This window comes from Chiloscyllium punctatum, chromosome 39 (assembly GCF_047496795.1).
Source record: "Chiloscyllium punctatum isolate Juve2018m chromosome 39, sChiPun1.3, whole genome shotgun sequence".
Lineage (NCBI taxonomy): Eukaryota > Metazoa > Chordata > Chondrichthyes > Orectolobiformes > Hemiscylliidae > Chiloscyllium > Chiloscyllium punctatum.
Genome location: NC_092777.1, coordinates 13,736,681 through 13,755,898, shown reverse-complemented (window position 1 = coordinate 13,755,898; position 19,218 = coordinate 13,736,681). Strand labels below are relative to the sequence as shown.

The 19,218-nt window shown below is 45.8% G+C and overlaps 1 protein-coding gene across 1 annotated transcript in view; it reads right to left on the bottom strand.

Moving 5' to 3' along the window:
• The window catches only part of trpv6 (transient receptor potential cation channel, subfamily V, member 6), a 40,201-nt gene extending 26,490 nt beyond the window's left edge, over positions 1–13,711 (bottom strand). The window contains exons 1-6 of the mRNA XM_072558212.1: positions 13,430–13,711; positions 10,421–10,518; positions 5,042–5,164; positions 4,175–4,315; positions 2,643–2,741; positions 89–261 (exon numbers count right to left, since the gene is read on the bottom strand). Of these exons, the coding sequence (XP_072414313.1) occupies positions 89–261; positions 2,643–2,741; positions 4,175–4,315; positions 5,042–5,164; positions 10,421–10,518; positions 13,430–13,560 (765 nt within the window). The 5' untranslated portion in view covers positions 13,561–13,711. The remainder of the gene's footprint in view (positions 1–88; positions 262–2,642; positions 2,742–4,174; positions 4,316–5,041; positions 5,165–10,420; positions 10,519–13,429) is intronic.
• Positions 13,712–19,218: the final 5,507 nt, after the last annotated feature.

Genomic DNA, 19,218 nt, shown 5'->3' with positions numbered 1-19,218 from the left:
TCCATGGAACCAGATTTCAAAGGCACAAGGCGAGAATAGGAGACAAATGTGCAGGGGGGCAATCGAAAGGGATACTGAAGTTGCTGACCTGAATGTTTCCTCGGTCCGCTGCAAGTTTGATGGGAGTCAGTCCATTCCTGTTGACGATCATGTCAACTGCAGTCTCGTTCTCTGGCTTGTCATAGGACAGAATTACATCGTACATCTTTGGGATGAAGGGCCTTTTAGGCTGGAGCACGAGAACATGCAGAACTGTGTTACCTGAGAAAAGGGCACATCAGCATTGAAGGCGTGAGAAATCTCTGACCTCCCTTCTCTGACTCTCATCTCCAACCAGCCAGTGGGTGCCCAGTCTTTTGCAGAGCTGCTACCTCGTTATTGCATTCACAGGAAGAAGGTGAACTGTCAGCTGTCAGAGGTACAGAGGGGATTTGAGGAAGGATTTGAGGGTTGTGCTTATCTGGAACTCATTGTGTAAAAGAGGAGTGAACATGAAAATCCTCAAAACATTTAAGAATATTTAGGTGAGCACTTAAAACACCATAGCATATGGACCAAGTGCTGGAAAATGGGATTAGAATTGATAGATGCTTGACAACCAGCCAGCACAGACTTGATGGGCTGAAGGGTGTTTTTGCCATGATGTAAAAAGTTTATAATTATATGAACACTGAGCTTGACTACTTCAGACCATGAAATCTGACCTCCATTTTGATACTTCTTCCCCGCTGTCTAAGTCTCTTTTTCCTGTTTTTGCTTTCAGTCAGAGGTGAACATTATTCCGCTATTAACACTACTCTGGACCACAACCTTCACTACAACTATTATCGTTTGCTCCAATGACAACATTAATGTTTAATCTTCCCTCACCCTGTCACCTCACCCTAACCTTCCCTTCTGTTCTAAAAACTCCTGCCCTTTTTCTCACCTGCACAGCACCCATCACATTTCCACCTCCCTTCAATCCCAAAGAAGAGTAATTTGGAGAGTCGCAGGTAGATAGGATAGTGAAGAAGGCGTTTGGTATGCTTTCCCTTATTGGTCAGAGTATTGAGTACAGGCGTTGGGAGGTCATGTTGCGGCTGTACAGGACATTGGCTAGGCCACTTTTGGAATATTGTGTGCAATTCTGGTCTCCTTCCTATTGGAAAGATATTGTGAAACTTGAAAGGGTTCAGAAATGATTTACAAGGATGTTCCCAGGGTTGAGGGTTTGAGCTATAGGGAGAGGCTGAACAGGCTGAGGCTGTTTTCCCTGGAGCATCGGAGGCATGTATGGAATGAGCTTCCAGAGGAAGTGGTGGAGGCTGGTGCAATTGCAACATTTAAAAGGCATCTGGATGAGTATATGAATAGGAAGGGTTTGGCGGGATATTGGCCGGGTACTGGCACGTGGGACTAGATTGGGTTGGGATATCTGGTCAGCATGGACAGGTTGGACCGAAGGGTCTGTTTCCATGCTGTACATCTCTATGACTCTAAACATTAACTTTTTTAAAAAGATTAGATTCCCTACAGCATGGAAACAGGCCCAAGTCCACACCGACCTTCCGAAGAGTAACCCACCCAGACCCATTTCCCTCTAACTGATGCACCTAACACTACAGGCAATTTAGCATGGCCGATTCACCTGACCTGCACATCTTTGGACTGTGGGAGGAAACCAAAGCACCCGAAGGAAACCCATGCAGACACGGGGAGAATGTGCAAACTCCACACAGTCAGTCACCCGAGACCCTGAGACCGGGGACCCTGATGCTGTGAGGCAGCAGTGCTAACCACTGAGCTCTCTCTCTCTCTCTTTCTCTCTCTGTCTCCAGATACAGCCGGCCATATTGCATTGATCCAGCACTTTCTGTTCCTATTTCCTTAAACAGCAATGTGAGAATAGTCAGACAATCTATTGTGGGATGATCATTGAGGAACTTTATTGCACAGGACAATGGAAAGATCTCCACTGCTGTCCTTTCGAATTGTGTCATGGCACGTTTTTATGTCCATATGAGAGGGCAGATTCATCTGAGAGCGTGGCAGTGTGGTACTGATTCTCTGACAGTGTGGTACTCTCTCAGAGCTAAAGGAAAATCGCAAAGCTATCAGTCCCAGCATAAACGACAGTGAAAGTATGTTGGGGTGAGGGGGAAAGGTAAAAGTGCTCTCAATAACCCGACCCATTCATAATTCCAGTCAGGAAGAATAGCGATGGTGGGGGAGGGAGCTGGGAAGCTGAACGTTCAGCCGCTGGGGAGATCCCTTCAAGTTAAATTTAAAAAGAATTGGGAATCTGGGTAAGTCAGAGAGAGGACAGACCGCTCATTAACGCTTTGAGCCTTTCAAGAAAACAGGGAAGTTGTAGTCACTGCTAAGAAGATCAACTACAGATAGAGTCTTATCTGACCATGGGACGTGGGCGTCGCAGGCTTGGCCAACATTTCTAACCCATCCCGCATTGCCCAGAGGCGGCCAATCACATTGGTGTGGGTCCGGAGTCACAGGTTAGGCCAGAAGGCCAACAACAATGCAAACATGCGAAGCATCCCTGGAAGTCTTGACCTGTCACTCTAAGGCACAGTTTTATCAAGTCATCTTCCTGCGGGTGAACAGCGAAATCAAATTGAAGGGTGCCGTGTTCTGACTCTTACCGAGGTAGTCCTGTGCCCTAATGTCTGCCCCATTTTCAACCAGAATCCGAATGATCTCTGCATTCCCAAGACAAGCAGCGAAGGACAGCACGTGCTCACCTGGACAAAGAAATAAGGTCTCGATCACCAACTGAAGGAAACACAATGTACACAGTGGGTGGAAATGGCTCTGTTTAAGCAATTCCTAGGAAGGTCTCTGCTAAGTGCCAAGAGGTTTACTGTAAATACAGAGAATGATGAACGTCAAAGAATTAATTTTCTCCCTGTCTGTAAAGACATTAAGTGTACGTGTGCCAAAGATTTCTTTCTATGAATGAAGTATATTTTTGCAGTTAAAAAGCATGTGTCAAACCAAGTGATATCATTTTGGATTAAGCCTTATGCCATTTAACAGGAGTGAAAATCTGGAACTTTAACAGGAGTGAAAATCTGGAATTTTGCTCTTAAAAAGATTAACCATAATAATGTATCAAAAAGGACATTGAACGCCTTTGGACCCCTGTTAGGACAATCACACCAGGCATCAGACTGGCAAGACTTTACTCTACTCCTTCAATGGCAACTATATCCCAATGGCAAGGAGACCAAAATTATACACAAACCTCCAATATGACCAGGGCTCTGTTTAATTGTAGGACATCCTTACGCCTACACACAAGCCCTCTTGGAATAAAGTCCATTTACCTTGTTCATATCTACCTCGGCTATGGGAACACACTGAGGAGAATCAATTTCTATGTGTCATGTAAAATCGTCAATCCCATAAAAATAATCATAACATGGTATTTTAAAATACACCTTCTGTGGGATGTGGGCGTCGCTGAGTGACCAGCATTTATTGCCTGTCCCGAGTTCCCCTTGAGAAGGTGGTGGTGAGCTGCCTTCTTGACCCGCTGCAGTCACGTGCTGTAGGTAGACCCACAATACCATTAGGGAGGGAATTCCAGGATCCAGTCACACTGAAGGGACAGCGATAAATTTCCATTTCATGTTGGTGAGTGGACTCGAGGGGATGGTGTTCCCATGTATCTGCCCCCCTTGATCTTTTAGATGTAAGTGGTCATGGGTTTGGAAGTTGCTGTCTTGGTGAGTAACTGCAGTGCATCTTGGGGATGGTACACACTGCTGCTACTGAGCATCGGTGGTGGAGCAGGTTTGCAGAATTAGGTACAGGTGCAAACTGAGCTGGCCTTACAGTGGATACTGCTGACCTGACTTTAAACACAGTGAATCCTGCCTGAACTGTCACATATGTCTGCCTCTCATTTTTCTTTCGGATGTGAATTGTTTGAATATCACCTTTTTTATGAACTCAGCACCAAGTTGAGTTCATGTTGTTGTGAGATGCCTTTGTGTATTTTCCTCGTTCAAGGTACAATTTGATGCAAAGCGTTTTTACTGAATTTAAAAGGGACAATTATTGGCATACCAGTAGGCCATCTTATCAGCTGGAAATTCCAGTGTGAGGTAGATACAAGCAGACTCCCGAATCATCAGTATGCTGGAAGCTCTCTCGATGATGCTACACTCACCATAATAAATTATACTCTTGCTGTTTTTTCGGAAGAAGGTCCCAGTTGCACGAGGTGTGACTACATCAGCTCGCCGACTTACCAATTCTGTCACCAGACTCACATTCCCATTTGCCACAGCGATGTGAAGGGCTGTTTCCCCTGTTTTGGACAAAATCATTTCCCACATTTCCAAATTCACTCAATAAACATCAATAGATACAACAGGCAAAAGCACACATCCTGTAAGATACTCACAGCCCACCCCCACTCACAGCCCAACCCACTTACAGCGCATCCCCCACTCACAGCCCATCCCCCACTCAACGCCCATCCCCCGCTCACTGCCCATTTCCCACTCACACCCATCCCCCCACTCACAGCCCACCCCCCACTCACTGCCCACCCCCCACTCACTGCCCAGACCCCACCTCACTGCCCATCCCCCAGTCACTGCCCATTCCCCCACTCACTGCCCATTCCCCCACTCACTGCCCATTCCCCCACTCACTGCCCATTCCCCCACTCACTGCCCAGTCCCCCACTCACAGCCCAGTCCCCCACTCACAGCCAGTCATCCACTCACGGTCCATTCCCCCACTCACAGCCATCCTCCACTCACAGCCCACTCCCATTCACTGTCCGTCCCCCACTCACTGCCCATTCCCCCCATTTCCCGCTCACAGCTCATTCCCCACCCCCCACTCACTGCCCATTCCCCATCCTCCACCCACTGCCCATCCTCCCCATTTCCTATTCACAGCCCATTGCCCATTCCTCTCTGAGTATTGTGCATGTGTAGGGATTCATATTGCTTATTTTTGAATTTCCTACAGAGTACCATGCTGACTCACCCTGAGACTGATACAAAGCTAAACCAGCTACTACCTGCGTAGAGCTCGCCGGAGATTGGAATGTTCATGAGCTCAGGAGCCACATCAAGGAGAGCGATTGCTGCCCTGTTAGCATTGTACGTCGCAGCTACATGCAATGCTGTCTCCCCCATTATACCTGCAGAGATAGAGTGAAAAGGAAATTTGTGATGGGATTTAGTGAAGCTGGTAGGGGGAGCCCTGAGCAAAGAAACAGCTAAGACAAAGTACAGTGATTCAATGTTCGCCTCTTGGGGAGGGTGATGAGACGCTACAGTCTGTCCTTTATGACCAATCTCATGATCAATGGCTTGGTCATAGACTTCCATTCGATTGGACCCCACTTGTGGGCAAGGTAGTTGTCATTGCCTTCTCTAAGATAGCTGACCGGAGACTCTCACACTCTTACTTCCTGTTATCAGGAGTATTGGAAGGATTTATCAGGCTGACCCTGTGTTTCTAGTCACAGTACAGACCCGCCTCCACAGCCAATGAGTCTTGGAGTGGGAGCAGGGCTGGGATTTCCTCGTCCAAAAGTAAAGACGTCAATACTAGACTGTGAGACCTCCATGGTTATAGATTAGTACTAGTGTTTCTTCCACAGTAACACTCCTGAGGTTTCAGGGATAGGTAACCATCTTTATTTATGACAGCAGGATGGGCAGCAGTGGTGACCGGTTTACTGTGACATAAAGGGAAATGAGACTTGAGAACTTCACCCTAACCCATAGCTCCACTCCAATTCTTCACAGTCCTTCTTGACTTTTGTTTCCATTTCTGTGGATGGGTTATCAACAGACATTTAAGCCCTGAGTAAAACAAAACAAAGAACACTGTATGCTGGAAATCTGAAACAAATACAGAAAGTGCCATAGAAACTCAGCAGGTCTGTTGAGAGAGAAACAGAGTTCACATTTTGAGCTTGATATGGTGGCTCCATGGTTGGCACTGCTGTCTCAAAGCACCAGGGATGCGGGTTCAATTCAACTCGTGGTTGACTGTTTGTAGAGTTTTGCACATTCTCCCCGTGTCTGTGTGGGTTTCCTCCGGTTTCCTCCCACAGTCCAAAGATGTGCAGGTCAGGTGGCTTGGCTACATTACAGTGTCCAGGGCTATACAAGCTAGGTGGGTTAGCCATGCGAAATGTGAGGTTATGGGGTGGGGGGCTGCGGTTGGGTCTGGGTGGGATCCTCTTCAGAGGGTTGGTTTGGAACCGATGGGCTGAATGGCCTGCTTCCACACTGTAGGGATTCTACAACTCTTCTTCATAATGAACTGAACTTGAAATGTTTGCTCTCTCTCTCTCTCTCTCTCTCACCCACTACAAATGCTGCCAGACCTCATATGTGTCTCCAGCAACTTCTACTTTTTGTTTGCATCTGCACTCTGGCTTGGCTCATACTAGCTCGTATTATGTAAGGATGCAAGAAAGTAGTTACCTTTTCTTGTTGGTTTTAATTCTAAGGAACATACAGCATGGATGTGGACTGAATTGGTTACTATTGTGATCTGAGATCTGAGAAAGAGGAATTTCAGGACTGTAGTGGGTGCTGTACTCCACAGGAAGGTCTATACATATCTTCAAATAAACACACTGGTTGAATAATATTGAAATAAAATGTTTGCTACAATTCAAACTTTTAAGAGATAGGCTGTTGGTCACAGCAACTGGAGGGAGAGTTACAGTAAGGAAAATATTGCTGGTATTTAAAATTGCAATATGTTGTTATGGTCGAATTCAAAAGGTTTGGGATTAGCAATGACAGGGGGTAACAGTATAACATGAGAAACCATGAATACCCTCAACTTTACCTAGTAATCTATTCAAACAACAGAGGTTGGGTTAGGAGCTGGACTGCGGGTACTGAAGGAAGTGGCACAAGGAAAGCTCGATGTATCTTTCATCCTACTTTCACCGCTGGGCATTGTGAATAGTCTTGGAGAAGCCATTTTCAAACTTGCTCATCAAATCTGACACATGCTTTCTGTAAAAGTAACTGTGCATTGCTCTCTATTGAGATGTTGCACTGGGATTATCAGATGTAATACTGTCTCTAACATTTCAAATCTGTTCAAAGGACAGCAAATAATTACGCAGCGAAAGATGTTTGGGATAACCCAAAAAGTGGGTAAAAAGGTCGAGATCAGCCCTTCACATCAGAATTGAAAATGTGTTGCTGGAAAAGTGCAGCAGGTCAGGCAGCATCCAAGGAGCAGGAGAATCGATGTTTCGGGCATCAGCCCTTCTTCCTGAAGAGGGGCTGATGCCCGAAACGTCGATTCTCCTGCTCTTTGGATGCTACCTGACCTGCTGCGCTTTTCCAGCAACACTTTTTCAGCTCTGATCTCCAGCATCTGCAGTCCTCACTTTCTCCTCCACATCAGAATGGCAGGGTAGACTCTCCGAGCTGCGTAGCCTCATTCTGTAGCTATCCCAGTTTTTGCTGAGCTATATTTCTATAAACACCAGTGTTCCGAAGATGTGTTAAATAGAGCATTGATTTATAGTTTAATCAGCTGACCCTCTATGTACATCTTACGACACGGTGGCTCAGTGGTTAGCACTGTTGCCTTACAGCACCAGGGACACAGGTTTAATTCCCACCTCGGGCAACTGTGTGGAGTTTGCACATTCTCCCCGTGTCTGCGTGGGTTTCCTCTGGGTGCTCTGGTTTCCTCCCACAGCCCAAAGATGTGCAGGTCAGGTAAATTGGCCACGTTATATTGCCCGTAATGTTAGGTGGATTAGTCAGGGGTAAATGTAGGGGAATGGGTCTGGGTGGGTTGCCCTTTGGAGGGTCGGTGTGGACTTGTTGGACTGAAGGGCCTGTTTCCACATTGTAGGGAATCTAATCTGATCTTTAGAATGCAAAACTCTTTTGCTAAACAGAGCATATCGCTGTGAAGGAGCTGCAGTGCTGTGGGTGGGAAGCCATCTTTTATCCAACGGAGAGGCAGAGTTGACAGAGCCCCTGATAGAGACATTGGCACTCTGGAAGGATGAGCAGCTCTTTCTCTTCAAGGTCATTCGGGAATGGAATAATAAACGCCTTTGGTTCTCACCATGGCAAGAGGAAGCCCGTCGGATGTAGAAACAAGGTGCTAGAAGCAGGAATAGACCATTTAACCCTCTGGAATTTGACTGCCATTTGATAAGATTATGGTTACTTAAGGCTGTAGTCTAAACTCCACTTCCTGTATGATCCTCATAACCCTTGACTCCTTTATCGATTGGAATTCATTCTAACTCTACCTTGGGTCAGTTCAATGGCCCAACCTTGACTGCTCCCTCAGAAAGAGAACTCCACAGCCCAACGACCCTCTGGGAGGACAAAGTTCTCATCATCTCTGTCTTGAAAGAGCGAGACCTTATTCTTAAATTGTACCCCCTAATTCCAGTCTCCCCCCACTCCCCCCCAAAAGAGTCAGTGTTGCCCCTTCAAGTTCTTCAGGATGTTATAGATTTCAATAAGGTGTACAAATTGGTGTTTAGCAGTACAGAACTTGAGGATTGCTGAAAAAGACAAGAAGGTTTGCATCTTGCACTCATTAAGACAGCACGGTGGCTCAGTGGTTGGTTCTGCTGCCTCATTGTGCTAGGGACCCGGGCTCAATACTAGCCTCAGACGACTGTCTGTGTGGAGTTTGCACATTCTGCACGGGTTTCCTCCAGGTGGTCCACAGTCCAAAGATGTGTAGGTTATGTGAATTAGATTAGATTAGATTAGACAGTGTGGAAGCAGGCCCTTTGGCCCAACCAGTCCACACCGACCCTCCGAAGAGTAACCCACCCAGACCCATTTCCCTCTGAATGATGAACCTAACACTGTGGGCAATCTAGCATGTGGCCAATTCACTTGACCTGCACATCTTTGGGCTGTGGGAGGAAACCAGAGCACCCAGAGGAAACCCACTCAGAGACGGGGAGAATGTGCAAACTCCACACAGACAGTTGCCTGAGGTTGGAATTGAACCTGGGACCCTGGTGCTGTGAGGTGCTAACCACTGAGTCACCGTGCCACCCCCCATTCTCCCCATTCTCTTAGTTAGGGGAAATGTTGAGTAATAGGGTAGGGGAATGGGTCTGTGTTGGTTATTCTTCGGACGGTCGGTGTGGACTTGTTGGGCCAAATGGCCTGTTTCCACACTTGTAAGGATTCTATGATCCATTAGGACAATTCACAAGGAGAGTGCAGCATTTAAACAAAATCTTGTGACAGTCAGCTCATGTAGGCATTTCCAATGTTATGCCAAAGTTGGATCACAAATAGAAATTTGGACATAAATTGTCTGTGGAGAAGATTTTGATTTAATTTCATAGAATTTCTAAAGTTTAAGAGCAGGCCATTCACCTCACCCAGACCCAATCCCTGTCACCCTACATCTCCCAGCTAGTCCACTCAGCCTGTACATCCCTGCACACTATGGGGCGATTCAACATGGCCAATCCATCTTATCTATACATCTTTTGGATTGTGGGAGGAAACTGAAGTACCCGGAGGAAACCCACACAGACACAGGGAGAATGTGCAAACTCCACACAGTCACCCGAGGCTGGAATCGAGCCCGGGTCCCTGGCGCTGTGAGGCAGCAGTGCTAACCACTGAGCCACCGTGCTGCCCTATTTATTACTGGTCACACATTTATTATTGTCATGTACCAAGATGCAGTGAAAAGTATGGTTTTGTGTGTTAACCAGACAATTCATACCTTACACAAGTATATCATGGTAATGAAACAAGAGGGGGCAAGAATAAGCCCAACAGTTATGGAGGGGACCCGGCCAGTTTAGCTTAAGAGGTGGTGAAACTTTCAAAAACAATAATTTGGTCCAGGATTAATAGCCACCTGGATCAATATGAGTTTGTTAAGGAAACCCACCAAGGATTTCTTAAGGGAGATCTGTATTTAACTAACTTACTGGAATTTCAATGTCTGTGAAATCAAGCATCCAGAGATTGCCGAAAATGGTTCCAGGGATGAGAAAGGTCAGTTGTGAGGAGAGATTGGAGAAATTGGGCCTGTTCTGTTTGAAGAGGAGAATGCCAAGGGGTGATTTGATCAAAGTTTTCAAAAGCATGGGGAGAAATTGTAAAAGAATCGAAAATGAGAGTGCATATTTTTTAAATAATTTGCAAAAGAGGCAAATGCGAAGTGAGAAAAAACATTTTTCACATTGTGATTTGATAGGTGGGGGAGTATCTGTCTGGAAGTATGTCAGAGATAGGATCAAGTGAGGAATTCAAGAATATTGGAAAATTATTTAAATAGGAACCCTATCCAGGGATACTGTGGAAAAGGCTGGAGATTGGAACCACTCGTTCAGAGATCCCGGGCAGACAGGATAGGGCAAATGGGCCAAAACAATTCTGTGATTTAAAACAATGTTTCTCACCTGTTTCCAAAGGGTTAAATGAAGGACATTGAGCAAGTTTAAAAATATCCTGGTCTTTATTTTCTTTGGCTGCAAAATGTAGAAGTGACTCGTTGATCCTGTCAATAGGGACAGAGTGAATATATTAATATGTTGATCACAAGCAGCGCAATGCCCCAGTGCATGACTTTCACTGTTTCTGTGCTGTCAGATTGTTGAACAGGAAGGGCTTTTGCCCGAAACGTCGATTTCGCTGCTCGTTGGATGCTGCCTGAACTGCTGTGCTCTTCCAGCACCACTAATCCAGTATTAACCAGAGTCATGTTTGGGCCCAGTTTGGGACTGGCCGTCTTAAGTTGCATTGTCAAGACCAGCCCAACACGGACTAACGATGATGTCAGTGAAGGTAAAATGGCAGCACAATATAGCACCACGGTTCCAGCGGTGAAGGGGCTCAAGGCCAGCCAATTGCTTCATGCTGGTCTCAACATCAGGGAGGAAGAGTCTGGATCCAGGCCCATGGTTAAGGCACTTAACTAGAAGGACTGTAATGTTGGACTTTTACATTTATTTCTTTATATTCTATATCTTTTTTCCTGTGTTTTTAAGATGCTGCTGGACAGTGGTGACATTATACAGCACTTTGCACCGTATTTGTAACAAATACATATAACAAGTACACGTGATAATAAATACATAATTGAACCCAATAAACCTGTATCTAACCCCGTGCTGTCCCTGTCCTGGGAATGTTTGGCGGGGGACAGTGCAGACAGAGCTTTAAGCTGTATCTAACCCCGTGCTGTCCCTGTCCTGGGAATGTTTGGCGGGGGACAGTGTAGACAGAGCTTTAAGCTGTATCCAACCCTGTGCTGTCCCTGTCCTGTAATCGTTTTTTGGAGACAGTGTAGAGGTAGCTTTACTCTCTATCTAACTCTGTGCTGTCCCTGTCCTGTGAGCATTTGATGGAGACACTGTAGAGGGAGGCTTACTCTGTATCTAACTCCCTGCTGTCCCTGTCCTGGGAGTGTTTGATGGGGACAGTGTGGAGGTAGCTTTACTCTCTATCTAACCCCGTGCTGTCCCTGTCCTGGGAGTGTTTGCTGGGGGAACAGTGTAGAGGGAGATTTACTCTGTATCTAACCCCATGCTGTCCCTGTCCTGGGAATATTTGATGGGGACAGTGTAGAGGGAGGCTTACTCTATATCTAACCCCGTGCTGTCCCTGTCCTGGGAGTGTTTGATGGGCCAGTGTAGAGATAACTTTACTCTGTATCTAAGCCCATGCTGTCCCTGTCCTGGGAATATTTGATGGGGACAGTGTAGAGGGAGGCTTACTCTATATCTAACCCCGTGTTGTCCCTGTCCTGGGAGTGTTTGATGGGCCAGTGTAGAGATAACTTTACTCTGTATCTAAGCCCATGCTGTCCCTGTCCTGGGAGTATTTGATGGAGGAACAGTGTAGAGGGAGATTTACCCTGTGCTGTCCCTGTCCTGAGAGTGTTTGAAGGGGTACAATGTAGATAGGGCTTTACTCTGTATCTAACCCCAGGCTGTCCCTGTCCTGGGAATGTTTATGGGACAATGTTCAGGCAGTTGTATCCTGAATAAAATAATTCAGAAAAAATTATGCATGAACAATAATTCAGGCAGTTCCTGTAACAAAAATTAAGTTTTCACAAGTGGAATGTGTTGATTTTAGTTGATTTTGCAGTTTCTCTGTTTCTACAAGTCAGATAGCTCAGTGCTGACACCTACTGACAAATAGGAAATAGTGCTCACCCCCAGCCTCATGTGTCCTGCACAAAATGAGCTGAGGCATTATAGGATGGGCTGCCTGATCGCTAGTTTTAAAGGTGTGATGGTAAGATGATAAAACAACACCCAGATCTTACAGAAGCAGCGATATTCCATACAGTTTATGCTACCAGTGCTGGAACTGTACCCTGAGTTGATCAGAGTCTGTGACAGAAAGGATGGGGTTACACTCTGAAGCAAACACAATGCACATGGACGCGCCGTATCGTTCCCCAGCTTTCGTCTGTACATTTAACTTACTGTGCCAGGCGCAGTGAAGAAGGGGGTGGGGCGTGAGGAGATCTGACTGGCACAGAAACTTCCAGTTTCTTCCACAACGGGCAATTGTCATTCACCAGGCTCAACTGTGAGGTGGGTGATAAAGGAATGCCCTGACTCTAGTCTTCAATCAATGCCATTGTGTGTGTTGGGATGGATGGGGGCACCAGTGCCACCTGCGCTTGCTCTCTGACCTTGCCCGCCTTGCGAGAACGAGTTTCTGGCCTGCAAGGACAATGCCGGGGGCCTGACTCTATGCAATATTGAAGTTTGAAGATCTCAAACCCTCACACCAGTATCAACCTGTGAATCCATTCAGTTGTCACTTCAGGGCAGTGCTATGAGACAGGATTGACACCAGACGAGAGAAAAGGCAAGAGAAAACAACGCGATATTAAAATGGTAGGTTTTTAAGGAGTATATAAAGGAGCAGAGAAGGGTCACAAGGTGGAGAGATCAGGGAGGGCTCGGCCAGCTGAAGGTATGGTTTGTTTTTCAGGAAAGGACCCGATTCCTCAGCTCAATGAGCAGACACAGAAGGTGACACTATTGCCTTGCATTGCTGGTGTGGAAGAATAGAATTTAACCTCCAGCCTCTAAACCTTACAGAGCTCCACTCTCAGGATCAGAGAACAAACCTGACAACTCCAGAGGGGAGGGTCTGCTCCCCAAGACAGATTGTTCACTCCTTACTTTCCTGTTTAACTTTGCCTCTGACAATTCATCTAAACACACTTGGCATTCTTCCCCCCCCGCCTTAACCATTTCCCCTCTAGGTTTCTTCCTAGTGGGGCAGCATGGATCATGCCCCTGTTCATGGCTGACTCAGATTTGCCAGGTGACGGCCTTGGCAGCCACAGAAAGTGGCTTCATCCCGAAGAAAAGGTGACATCAGCACGCTCAACCCCAAGCCCTTTTGTAATACCCGCTCTGTTGCTCCTGCACCTCGCTTACCTCTTCTGCTGCCTCACATGCAGTTCGTAAACCTCTGGGCCAAACTCCTCGGCAGGCTGCTGATCGGGCACCAGTCCATGGAGCCAGTTCCGGAAGGTCAACCTCCAGCCTCCCCAGAAGAGCCCTGGCATTTTGTCCCTGGCACAGAGTGAGAATCAATGCTCCTATAAACTGGGTAGGACCTTTGCCAACAATGGTCTTCCAACTGATTTGTTGCAATGAAATGTCTTAGAGAGAAACCAAATCTTGCTTTGCCAGTTGTTAGCAGACTGGGAGATGGAATCTTGTAAGTAGTTAGCTTCAGTTCAGTGCAGCCAGCCTGTTGCATGTTCTGGTCTGATAGAGACTGATAAATGTAGTGACTGGAACACTGCAGGATTTGTCACACCTTTTGGGGAGGAGCCAGTAACAGTCTCACACGTATCTCTTAACCCTTTGAGTCCAGCTGCTGTCTTTCCAGTCAATGGGGAGAGAAAGGACCGCAGATACTGGAATGACAGAGTTGATAAAGTGTGGAGCTGGAAGAAACACAGCAGGTCAGGCAGCCGCAGAGGATCAGGAGAATCGACGTTTCTGGCAGGACCCTCCCCAGGACTTTCCAGTCAATGTAAAGTAACCATACAGCACAGGGTTAGAGCTATAGAGTAAACTCCCTCTGCACTTTCCCCTATCAAACACTCCCAGGACAGGGACAACACGGGGTTATATACAGAGCAAACTGCTCTCCACACTGTCCCCATAAAACATGCACAGCACAGGCACAGCATGGAGATAGATGCAGAGTAAAGCCCCCTCTACACTGTCCCCATCAAACACTCCCAGGATAGGGACATCATGGGTTTAGAGACAGAGGAAAGCTTCCTATACACTGATCCCATCTAACACTCCAAGGACTGGGATAGCATGAGATTAGATACGGAGTAGAGCTCCCTCTACATTCTCTCGATAAAACACTCCCAGGACAGGGACAGCATGGGGTTAGATACAGAGAAAACCTCCTTCTGCACTTTCCCCATCAAACACTACTAGGAAAGGAACAGCATAGGGTTAGATAGAGAGTAAAGCTCCCTCTACACTTTCCCAATAAACACTCTGAGGACAGGGACATGGAGTTAGATACAGAGTAAAGTTTCCTCTATACTGTCCCTATCAAACACTGCAAAGTCAGGGACAGCACGGGGTTAGGCACAGAGTAAAGCTCTCTCTATAGTGTTCCCTATCAAACACTCCCAGGACAGAGACAGCATGGGGTTAGGTACAGAGTAAAGCTCACTCTACACTGTCCCCTATCAAACACTCTCAGGATAGAGACAGCATGGAATTAGATATAGTGTAAGGCTCTCTCTGCACTTTCCCAATTAATCACACCCAGGACAAGAAGGATAGCATAGAGTTGGATACAGAGTAAAGCTTCCTCTCCAGGCTAAATAGAGTGCACATCCAGGGGAACTGCAGAGGTAATGATACTAGGGGAAGGATGTGCTGGAGACACTTAAGGTTCAATTGGACTGATCAGAGTAGAACCAAACCTGGTTACCCAACCTACTGTTCAGTGGCAGTGAGATATTGGTGGATGGCGGGTGGGCTCAAATAAGGCTCCAAAGAGGATGAGACATGCAAGATAGGATAGTGTATCTTGTCCACAGTGTTCATGTTTTTAATGGGAAGTGGGCCTCCAACATTCATTGCCTGTCCCTACTTGCCCTTGAGAAGGTAGTGGTGAGCGTCTTTGTAAAAATATTTTTATTGAAAATAATTTTTCTTTATAAAATTATAAAATTGTAAAAGTATGAAAATAAGGCATTATAACAACAATAAACCAAAAGAATTCACAACTACACTCATTACATATCAATAAATAAATAAATACGTAATGACCCTGTTCAGCGTAACAAGACCATAGATCTCAGTTCGAGAACGTCAATTATTAAACTCACGTTTGCTCGAAACTCTTCCTCTCAGGACATTAGGCTTATTAAACCAAACCACCATGGGGAGAGACAATAGCCCTAATCAAAATGGCGGACAGATCTGCTTCCAAATCATTCAAAACGGGCTGCCATTTCTTATAAAAGTTGTCTGTTTTCTGGTGCACCATGTTTGCAAGGAAGTCTAAAAGAATGTGTTCCATAATTAAATTGTGCCACCCTGACAGACCCATGGGGGTCTCAGACACCCAGCACATCAGAATGTTCTTCCTCGTGCAAAAAGTGAGGATGCTAAAAAGCTTTCTCCCATGTACATCTGAGGGCGATAAAATCGGCAAAACCTGGAGAAGAGAAACTTGGGTCCGTCTTGACTTTTGTCCCCAAGACCCTCTCTATTACTCCTGTCACAATGCACCAGTATGTACGGAGCCTTGTGACAGGACCATAGACAATGAGTGAGGGTCCCCATATTTATATTACATTTGGGGCACATTGAAGATGCATCCTGCTTAAATTTTGCAAAACGATCTGGGGCCAGATGAGCTCTATGAAGAATCTTTAACTGCAGAACACGGGTCCTATTACATATCAAAATCCTCCTCGGACTCTCACAAATGTCTTCCCTAGTTTCCGGAATGATCTCCACCCCTAACTTTCTCTCCCAGACCTCCCGTAGATGCTCACTATCACCTGAGGAATCTCCCCCCAACAAATGATGGAGAGTATTCACTGAAAGAGTGCTGTTAGCCTGAAGCACACTCCTTTTCGTATCAGATCTATAACACTCAGAGTCTCCTTTTGGATGAAATCTCTAATCTGAAAGAAACAGAAGAGGTCCCTGCGTTATTTGATCAAATGACATTGACGTTTCATCTTTAAACAGGTCACCCAAACAAGAGACTCCCCTACCCGCCCAGGGCGTAAACCTGTCCATTGCCCTGGCCGAAAACTTGGCAAACCAACCATGGGAGGATGGAAAGATGTTTTAGACATATTACCCTCCATCTGTCTCGTTGCCCTCCGCATTTTGACAGTGTTAATAACTATTGGATTGTGGCAATGTTCCGCAACTATCCTCATTTTGTCCAGAAACAACAGGTTAATAAGAGGACACTTTGCCTGGGAGGACTCAATGTCCAACCATATCGATGCCGAGTCCTCTCTCAGGCCCGATCACTCACAAAAGATAGAAGGGGGCTCAATTGATATCTTCTGACAACCAGGAGGTCCACCCCTCCCTACCCCTGGGGCATTTGCAATTTTATAAGCTTGATAAGGGGCCACTTATCGTGACAAATAAAAGAACTAAATCAACCATTTAATTTCCAAAATGTTTGTCGAGGAAAAAGCAAGGGAAGCATCTGCAGAGGGTATAATAAGCAAAGGAGGGTATTCATTTTCATAAGAACAACTCGACCTGGCCATGATATTGGAAGGACTCCTCATCTTTAAAGGTCTTGTGAGCTGCCTTCTTGATCCACTGCAGTCTACCTGCTGTAGGTAGATCTACAACGCTGTTAGGGAAGGAGTTCTGGGAATTTGACCCAGTGACACAGAAGGAATGGCATTCATGGTGTTCCTATTCTCTGCTGCTCTTGTCCTCCCAGGTGGGAGAAGCTGCAGGTTTAGAAGGTGCTGTTGGAAGAGCTTTCGTTGAGTCACTGCAGTGCATCTTGTAGATGGTATATGCTGCTGCTACTGAGCGTCGGCGGTGGAGGAACTGAATGCTGGAGGTGGATGTTGATTACATGGACTGTTTCGTCCTGTATGGTATCAAGCTTCTTGAGTGTAATTGGCACCATACTTACACAGGTCAGTATTCCATCACACTCCTGACTTGTGCCTTCAAGATGATGGGCAGGTTCTGGGAAATCAAGAGGTGAGTTACTTGCTGCAATATTCCCTAACTCTGACCTGCTCTTGTAACCACATTTTCTGCTCAATGGTAACCTCCAGGATGTTAATGATGGCAGCTTTGGTGATGGTAAAGCCATTGAACGTTAAGGGCGTTGGCTAGATTCTCTCTGGTCATTACCTGGCATTTTTTTGTGACAGGAACTTTGTTCTTAGGACTGTTAAGAAAACTAAGACTACTGCACATGAACACAGACTGTTTCAGTATCTGAGGAGTCATGATTGGTGCTGAATATTGAGCAATCTTTGGTGTACATCCCCACTTCTGATCTTGTGATGGAAGAATGGCCATTGATGAAACATTCGAAGATGGTTGGGCCTAGGACATTATCCTAAGCAACTCCTGCAGAGGTGTCCTAGGAGGGAGGAGATCGGTCTCCATCATTTACCCATTGACATTTGTGAGATTAATTTCCGTACTGAGGCAAGACTGAAATGTAGTTTAGAGAGATTCTAACAGAGAGCAGTGTTAAATTCAGGTGACCATAGTCACCATCAGTGCAATGTGTGTCACAAGGAATGCCACATATCATCCCCATATCTTTCTCTCCTTCTCCCCAAGTGCCTCTCTCCATCTTTGCTTTCTTGGAGAAAGTGAGCACTGCAGATGCTGATCAGAGTTGAAAAGTGGAAAAGCACAGCAGGTCAGGCAGCATCCGAGGAGCAGGAGAGTCAATGTTTTGGGCATAAGCCCTTTATCACATTCCTGATGAAGGGCTTATGGTTGAAACGTCAATTCTGCTGTGCTTTTCCAGCACCACACTTTTTCCCTTTGCTTTCTTGCCTTGTTACCAGTGAAAATGACAGGGTTGCTGTGCTGAGATTTTAACTTCCCCTCTATTGACTGGGACTTGCTTAGTGACAGAGGCTTGGATGAGGGAGAGTTCGTTAGGTGTGTCCAGGTCAGGTTTTTGAAACCATATGTAAATAGTTCAACTCGGGAAGGGGCTATCCAAGACTTGATATTGGGGAATGAGCCCGGCCAGGTGATCGAGGTTTCAGTGGGGGACCATTTCGGGAACAGTGACCATAATTCTTTAAGTTTTAAGTTATTCATGGATAGGGATAAGGATATTTCTCAGGTGAAAATACTAAACTGGTGGAAAGCTAGCTACCCCAATATAAGGCAGGAACTGGGGAATGTAGAGTGTGTGCATCTGTTTGAGGGCAAATCCACTCCTGGCATGTGGAAAAATCCTTGAAAGACCAGTTGATTAGAGTTCAGGACCAGCATGTTCCTGTGAAAATGAAGGATAAAGTGGCAAGATTCTAGAAGCTTGGATAACAAGAGAAATTGAGAGCTCAGTCAAAAAGAAAAAGGAGGCACACATAAGGTTTTGGTGACATGGTGAGGACAGTGCAGGAGAGAGAGAGAGAGAACCTGCACAGTTACTGCCTTGGCTGTTTTTGAATTCATATATCGCTGGACATCGGAGTGAATCTGGGAAAATTAACAAACAGTGAAATTCACAACTAACCTTGGAGGAATCTGTTTGGGTGAAGTTCACAACACAGAATCAGTTATGTTAATCATTGTTTTATGTGTGTCCAATAGAAAGGCTGCAGTAGTGAGTAGAGTGGGTTCTTTCTTGCTTATGTGTTTGTAGAGATGTCTCTTCATTTAAACTTAAGATATAAGCCAAAGCTATTAATTTAACCTGTGGCAGTGTTTTGTAGAGGAATAAGATGGTGTTATTTTCTTGGTCTGTAAATTGTGAAGGAGCAAAAATGGCCTTTAGTAGAGTGCTATGTGCTTCTTGTCAGACGTGGGAGTTTAAAGAGAGTTTAAGGGTTACTGCGGATTATATCTGCTATAAATGCTGTTGGATGTGAATCTTATCAGATTGAGTGGATCAATTGGAGAGACAGATAGAAGCGATGAGGAATTTACAACAGCAACAGTATGTGATGGATGGCAGTTATAGGAAGGGGGGAAAGTCTCAGATG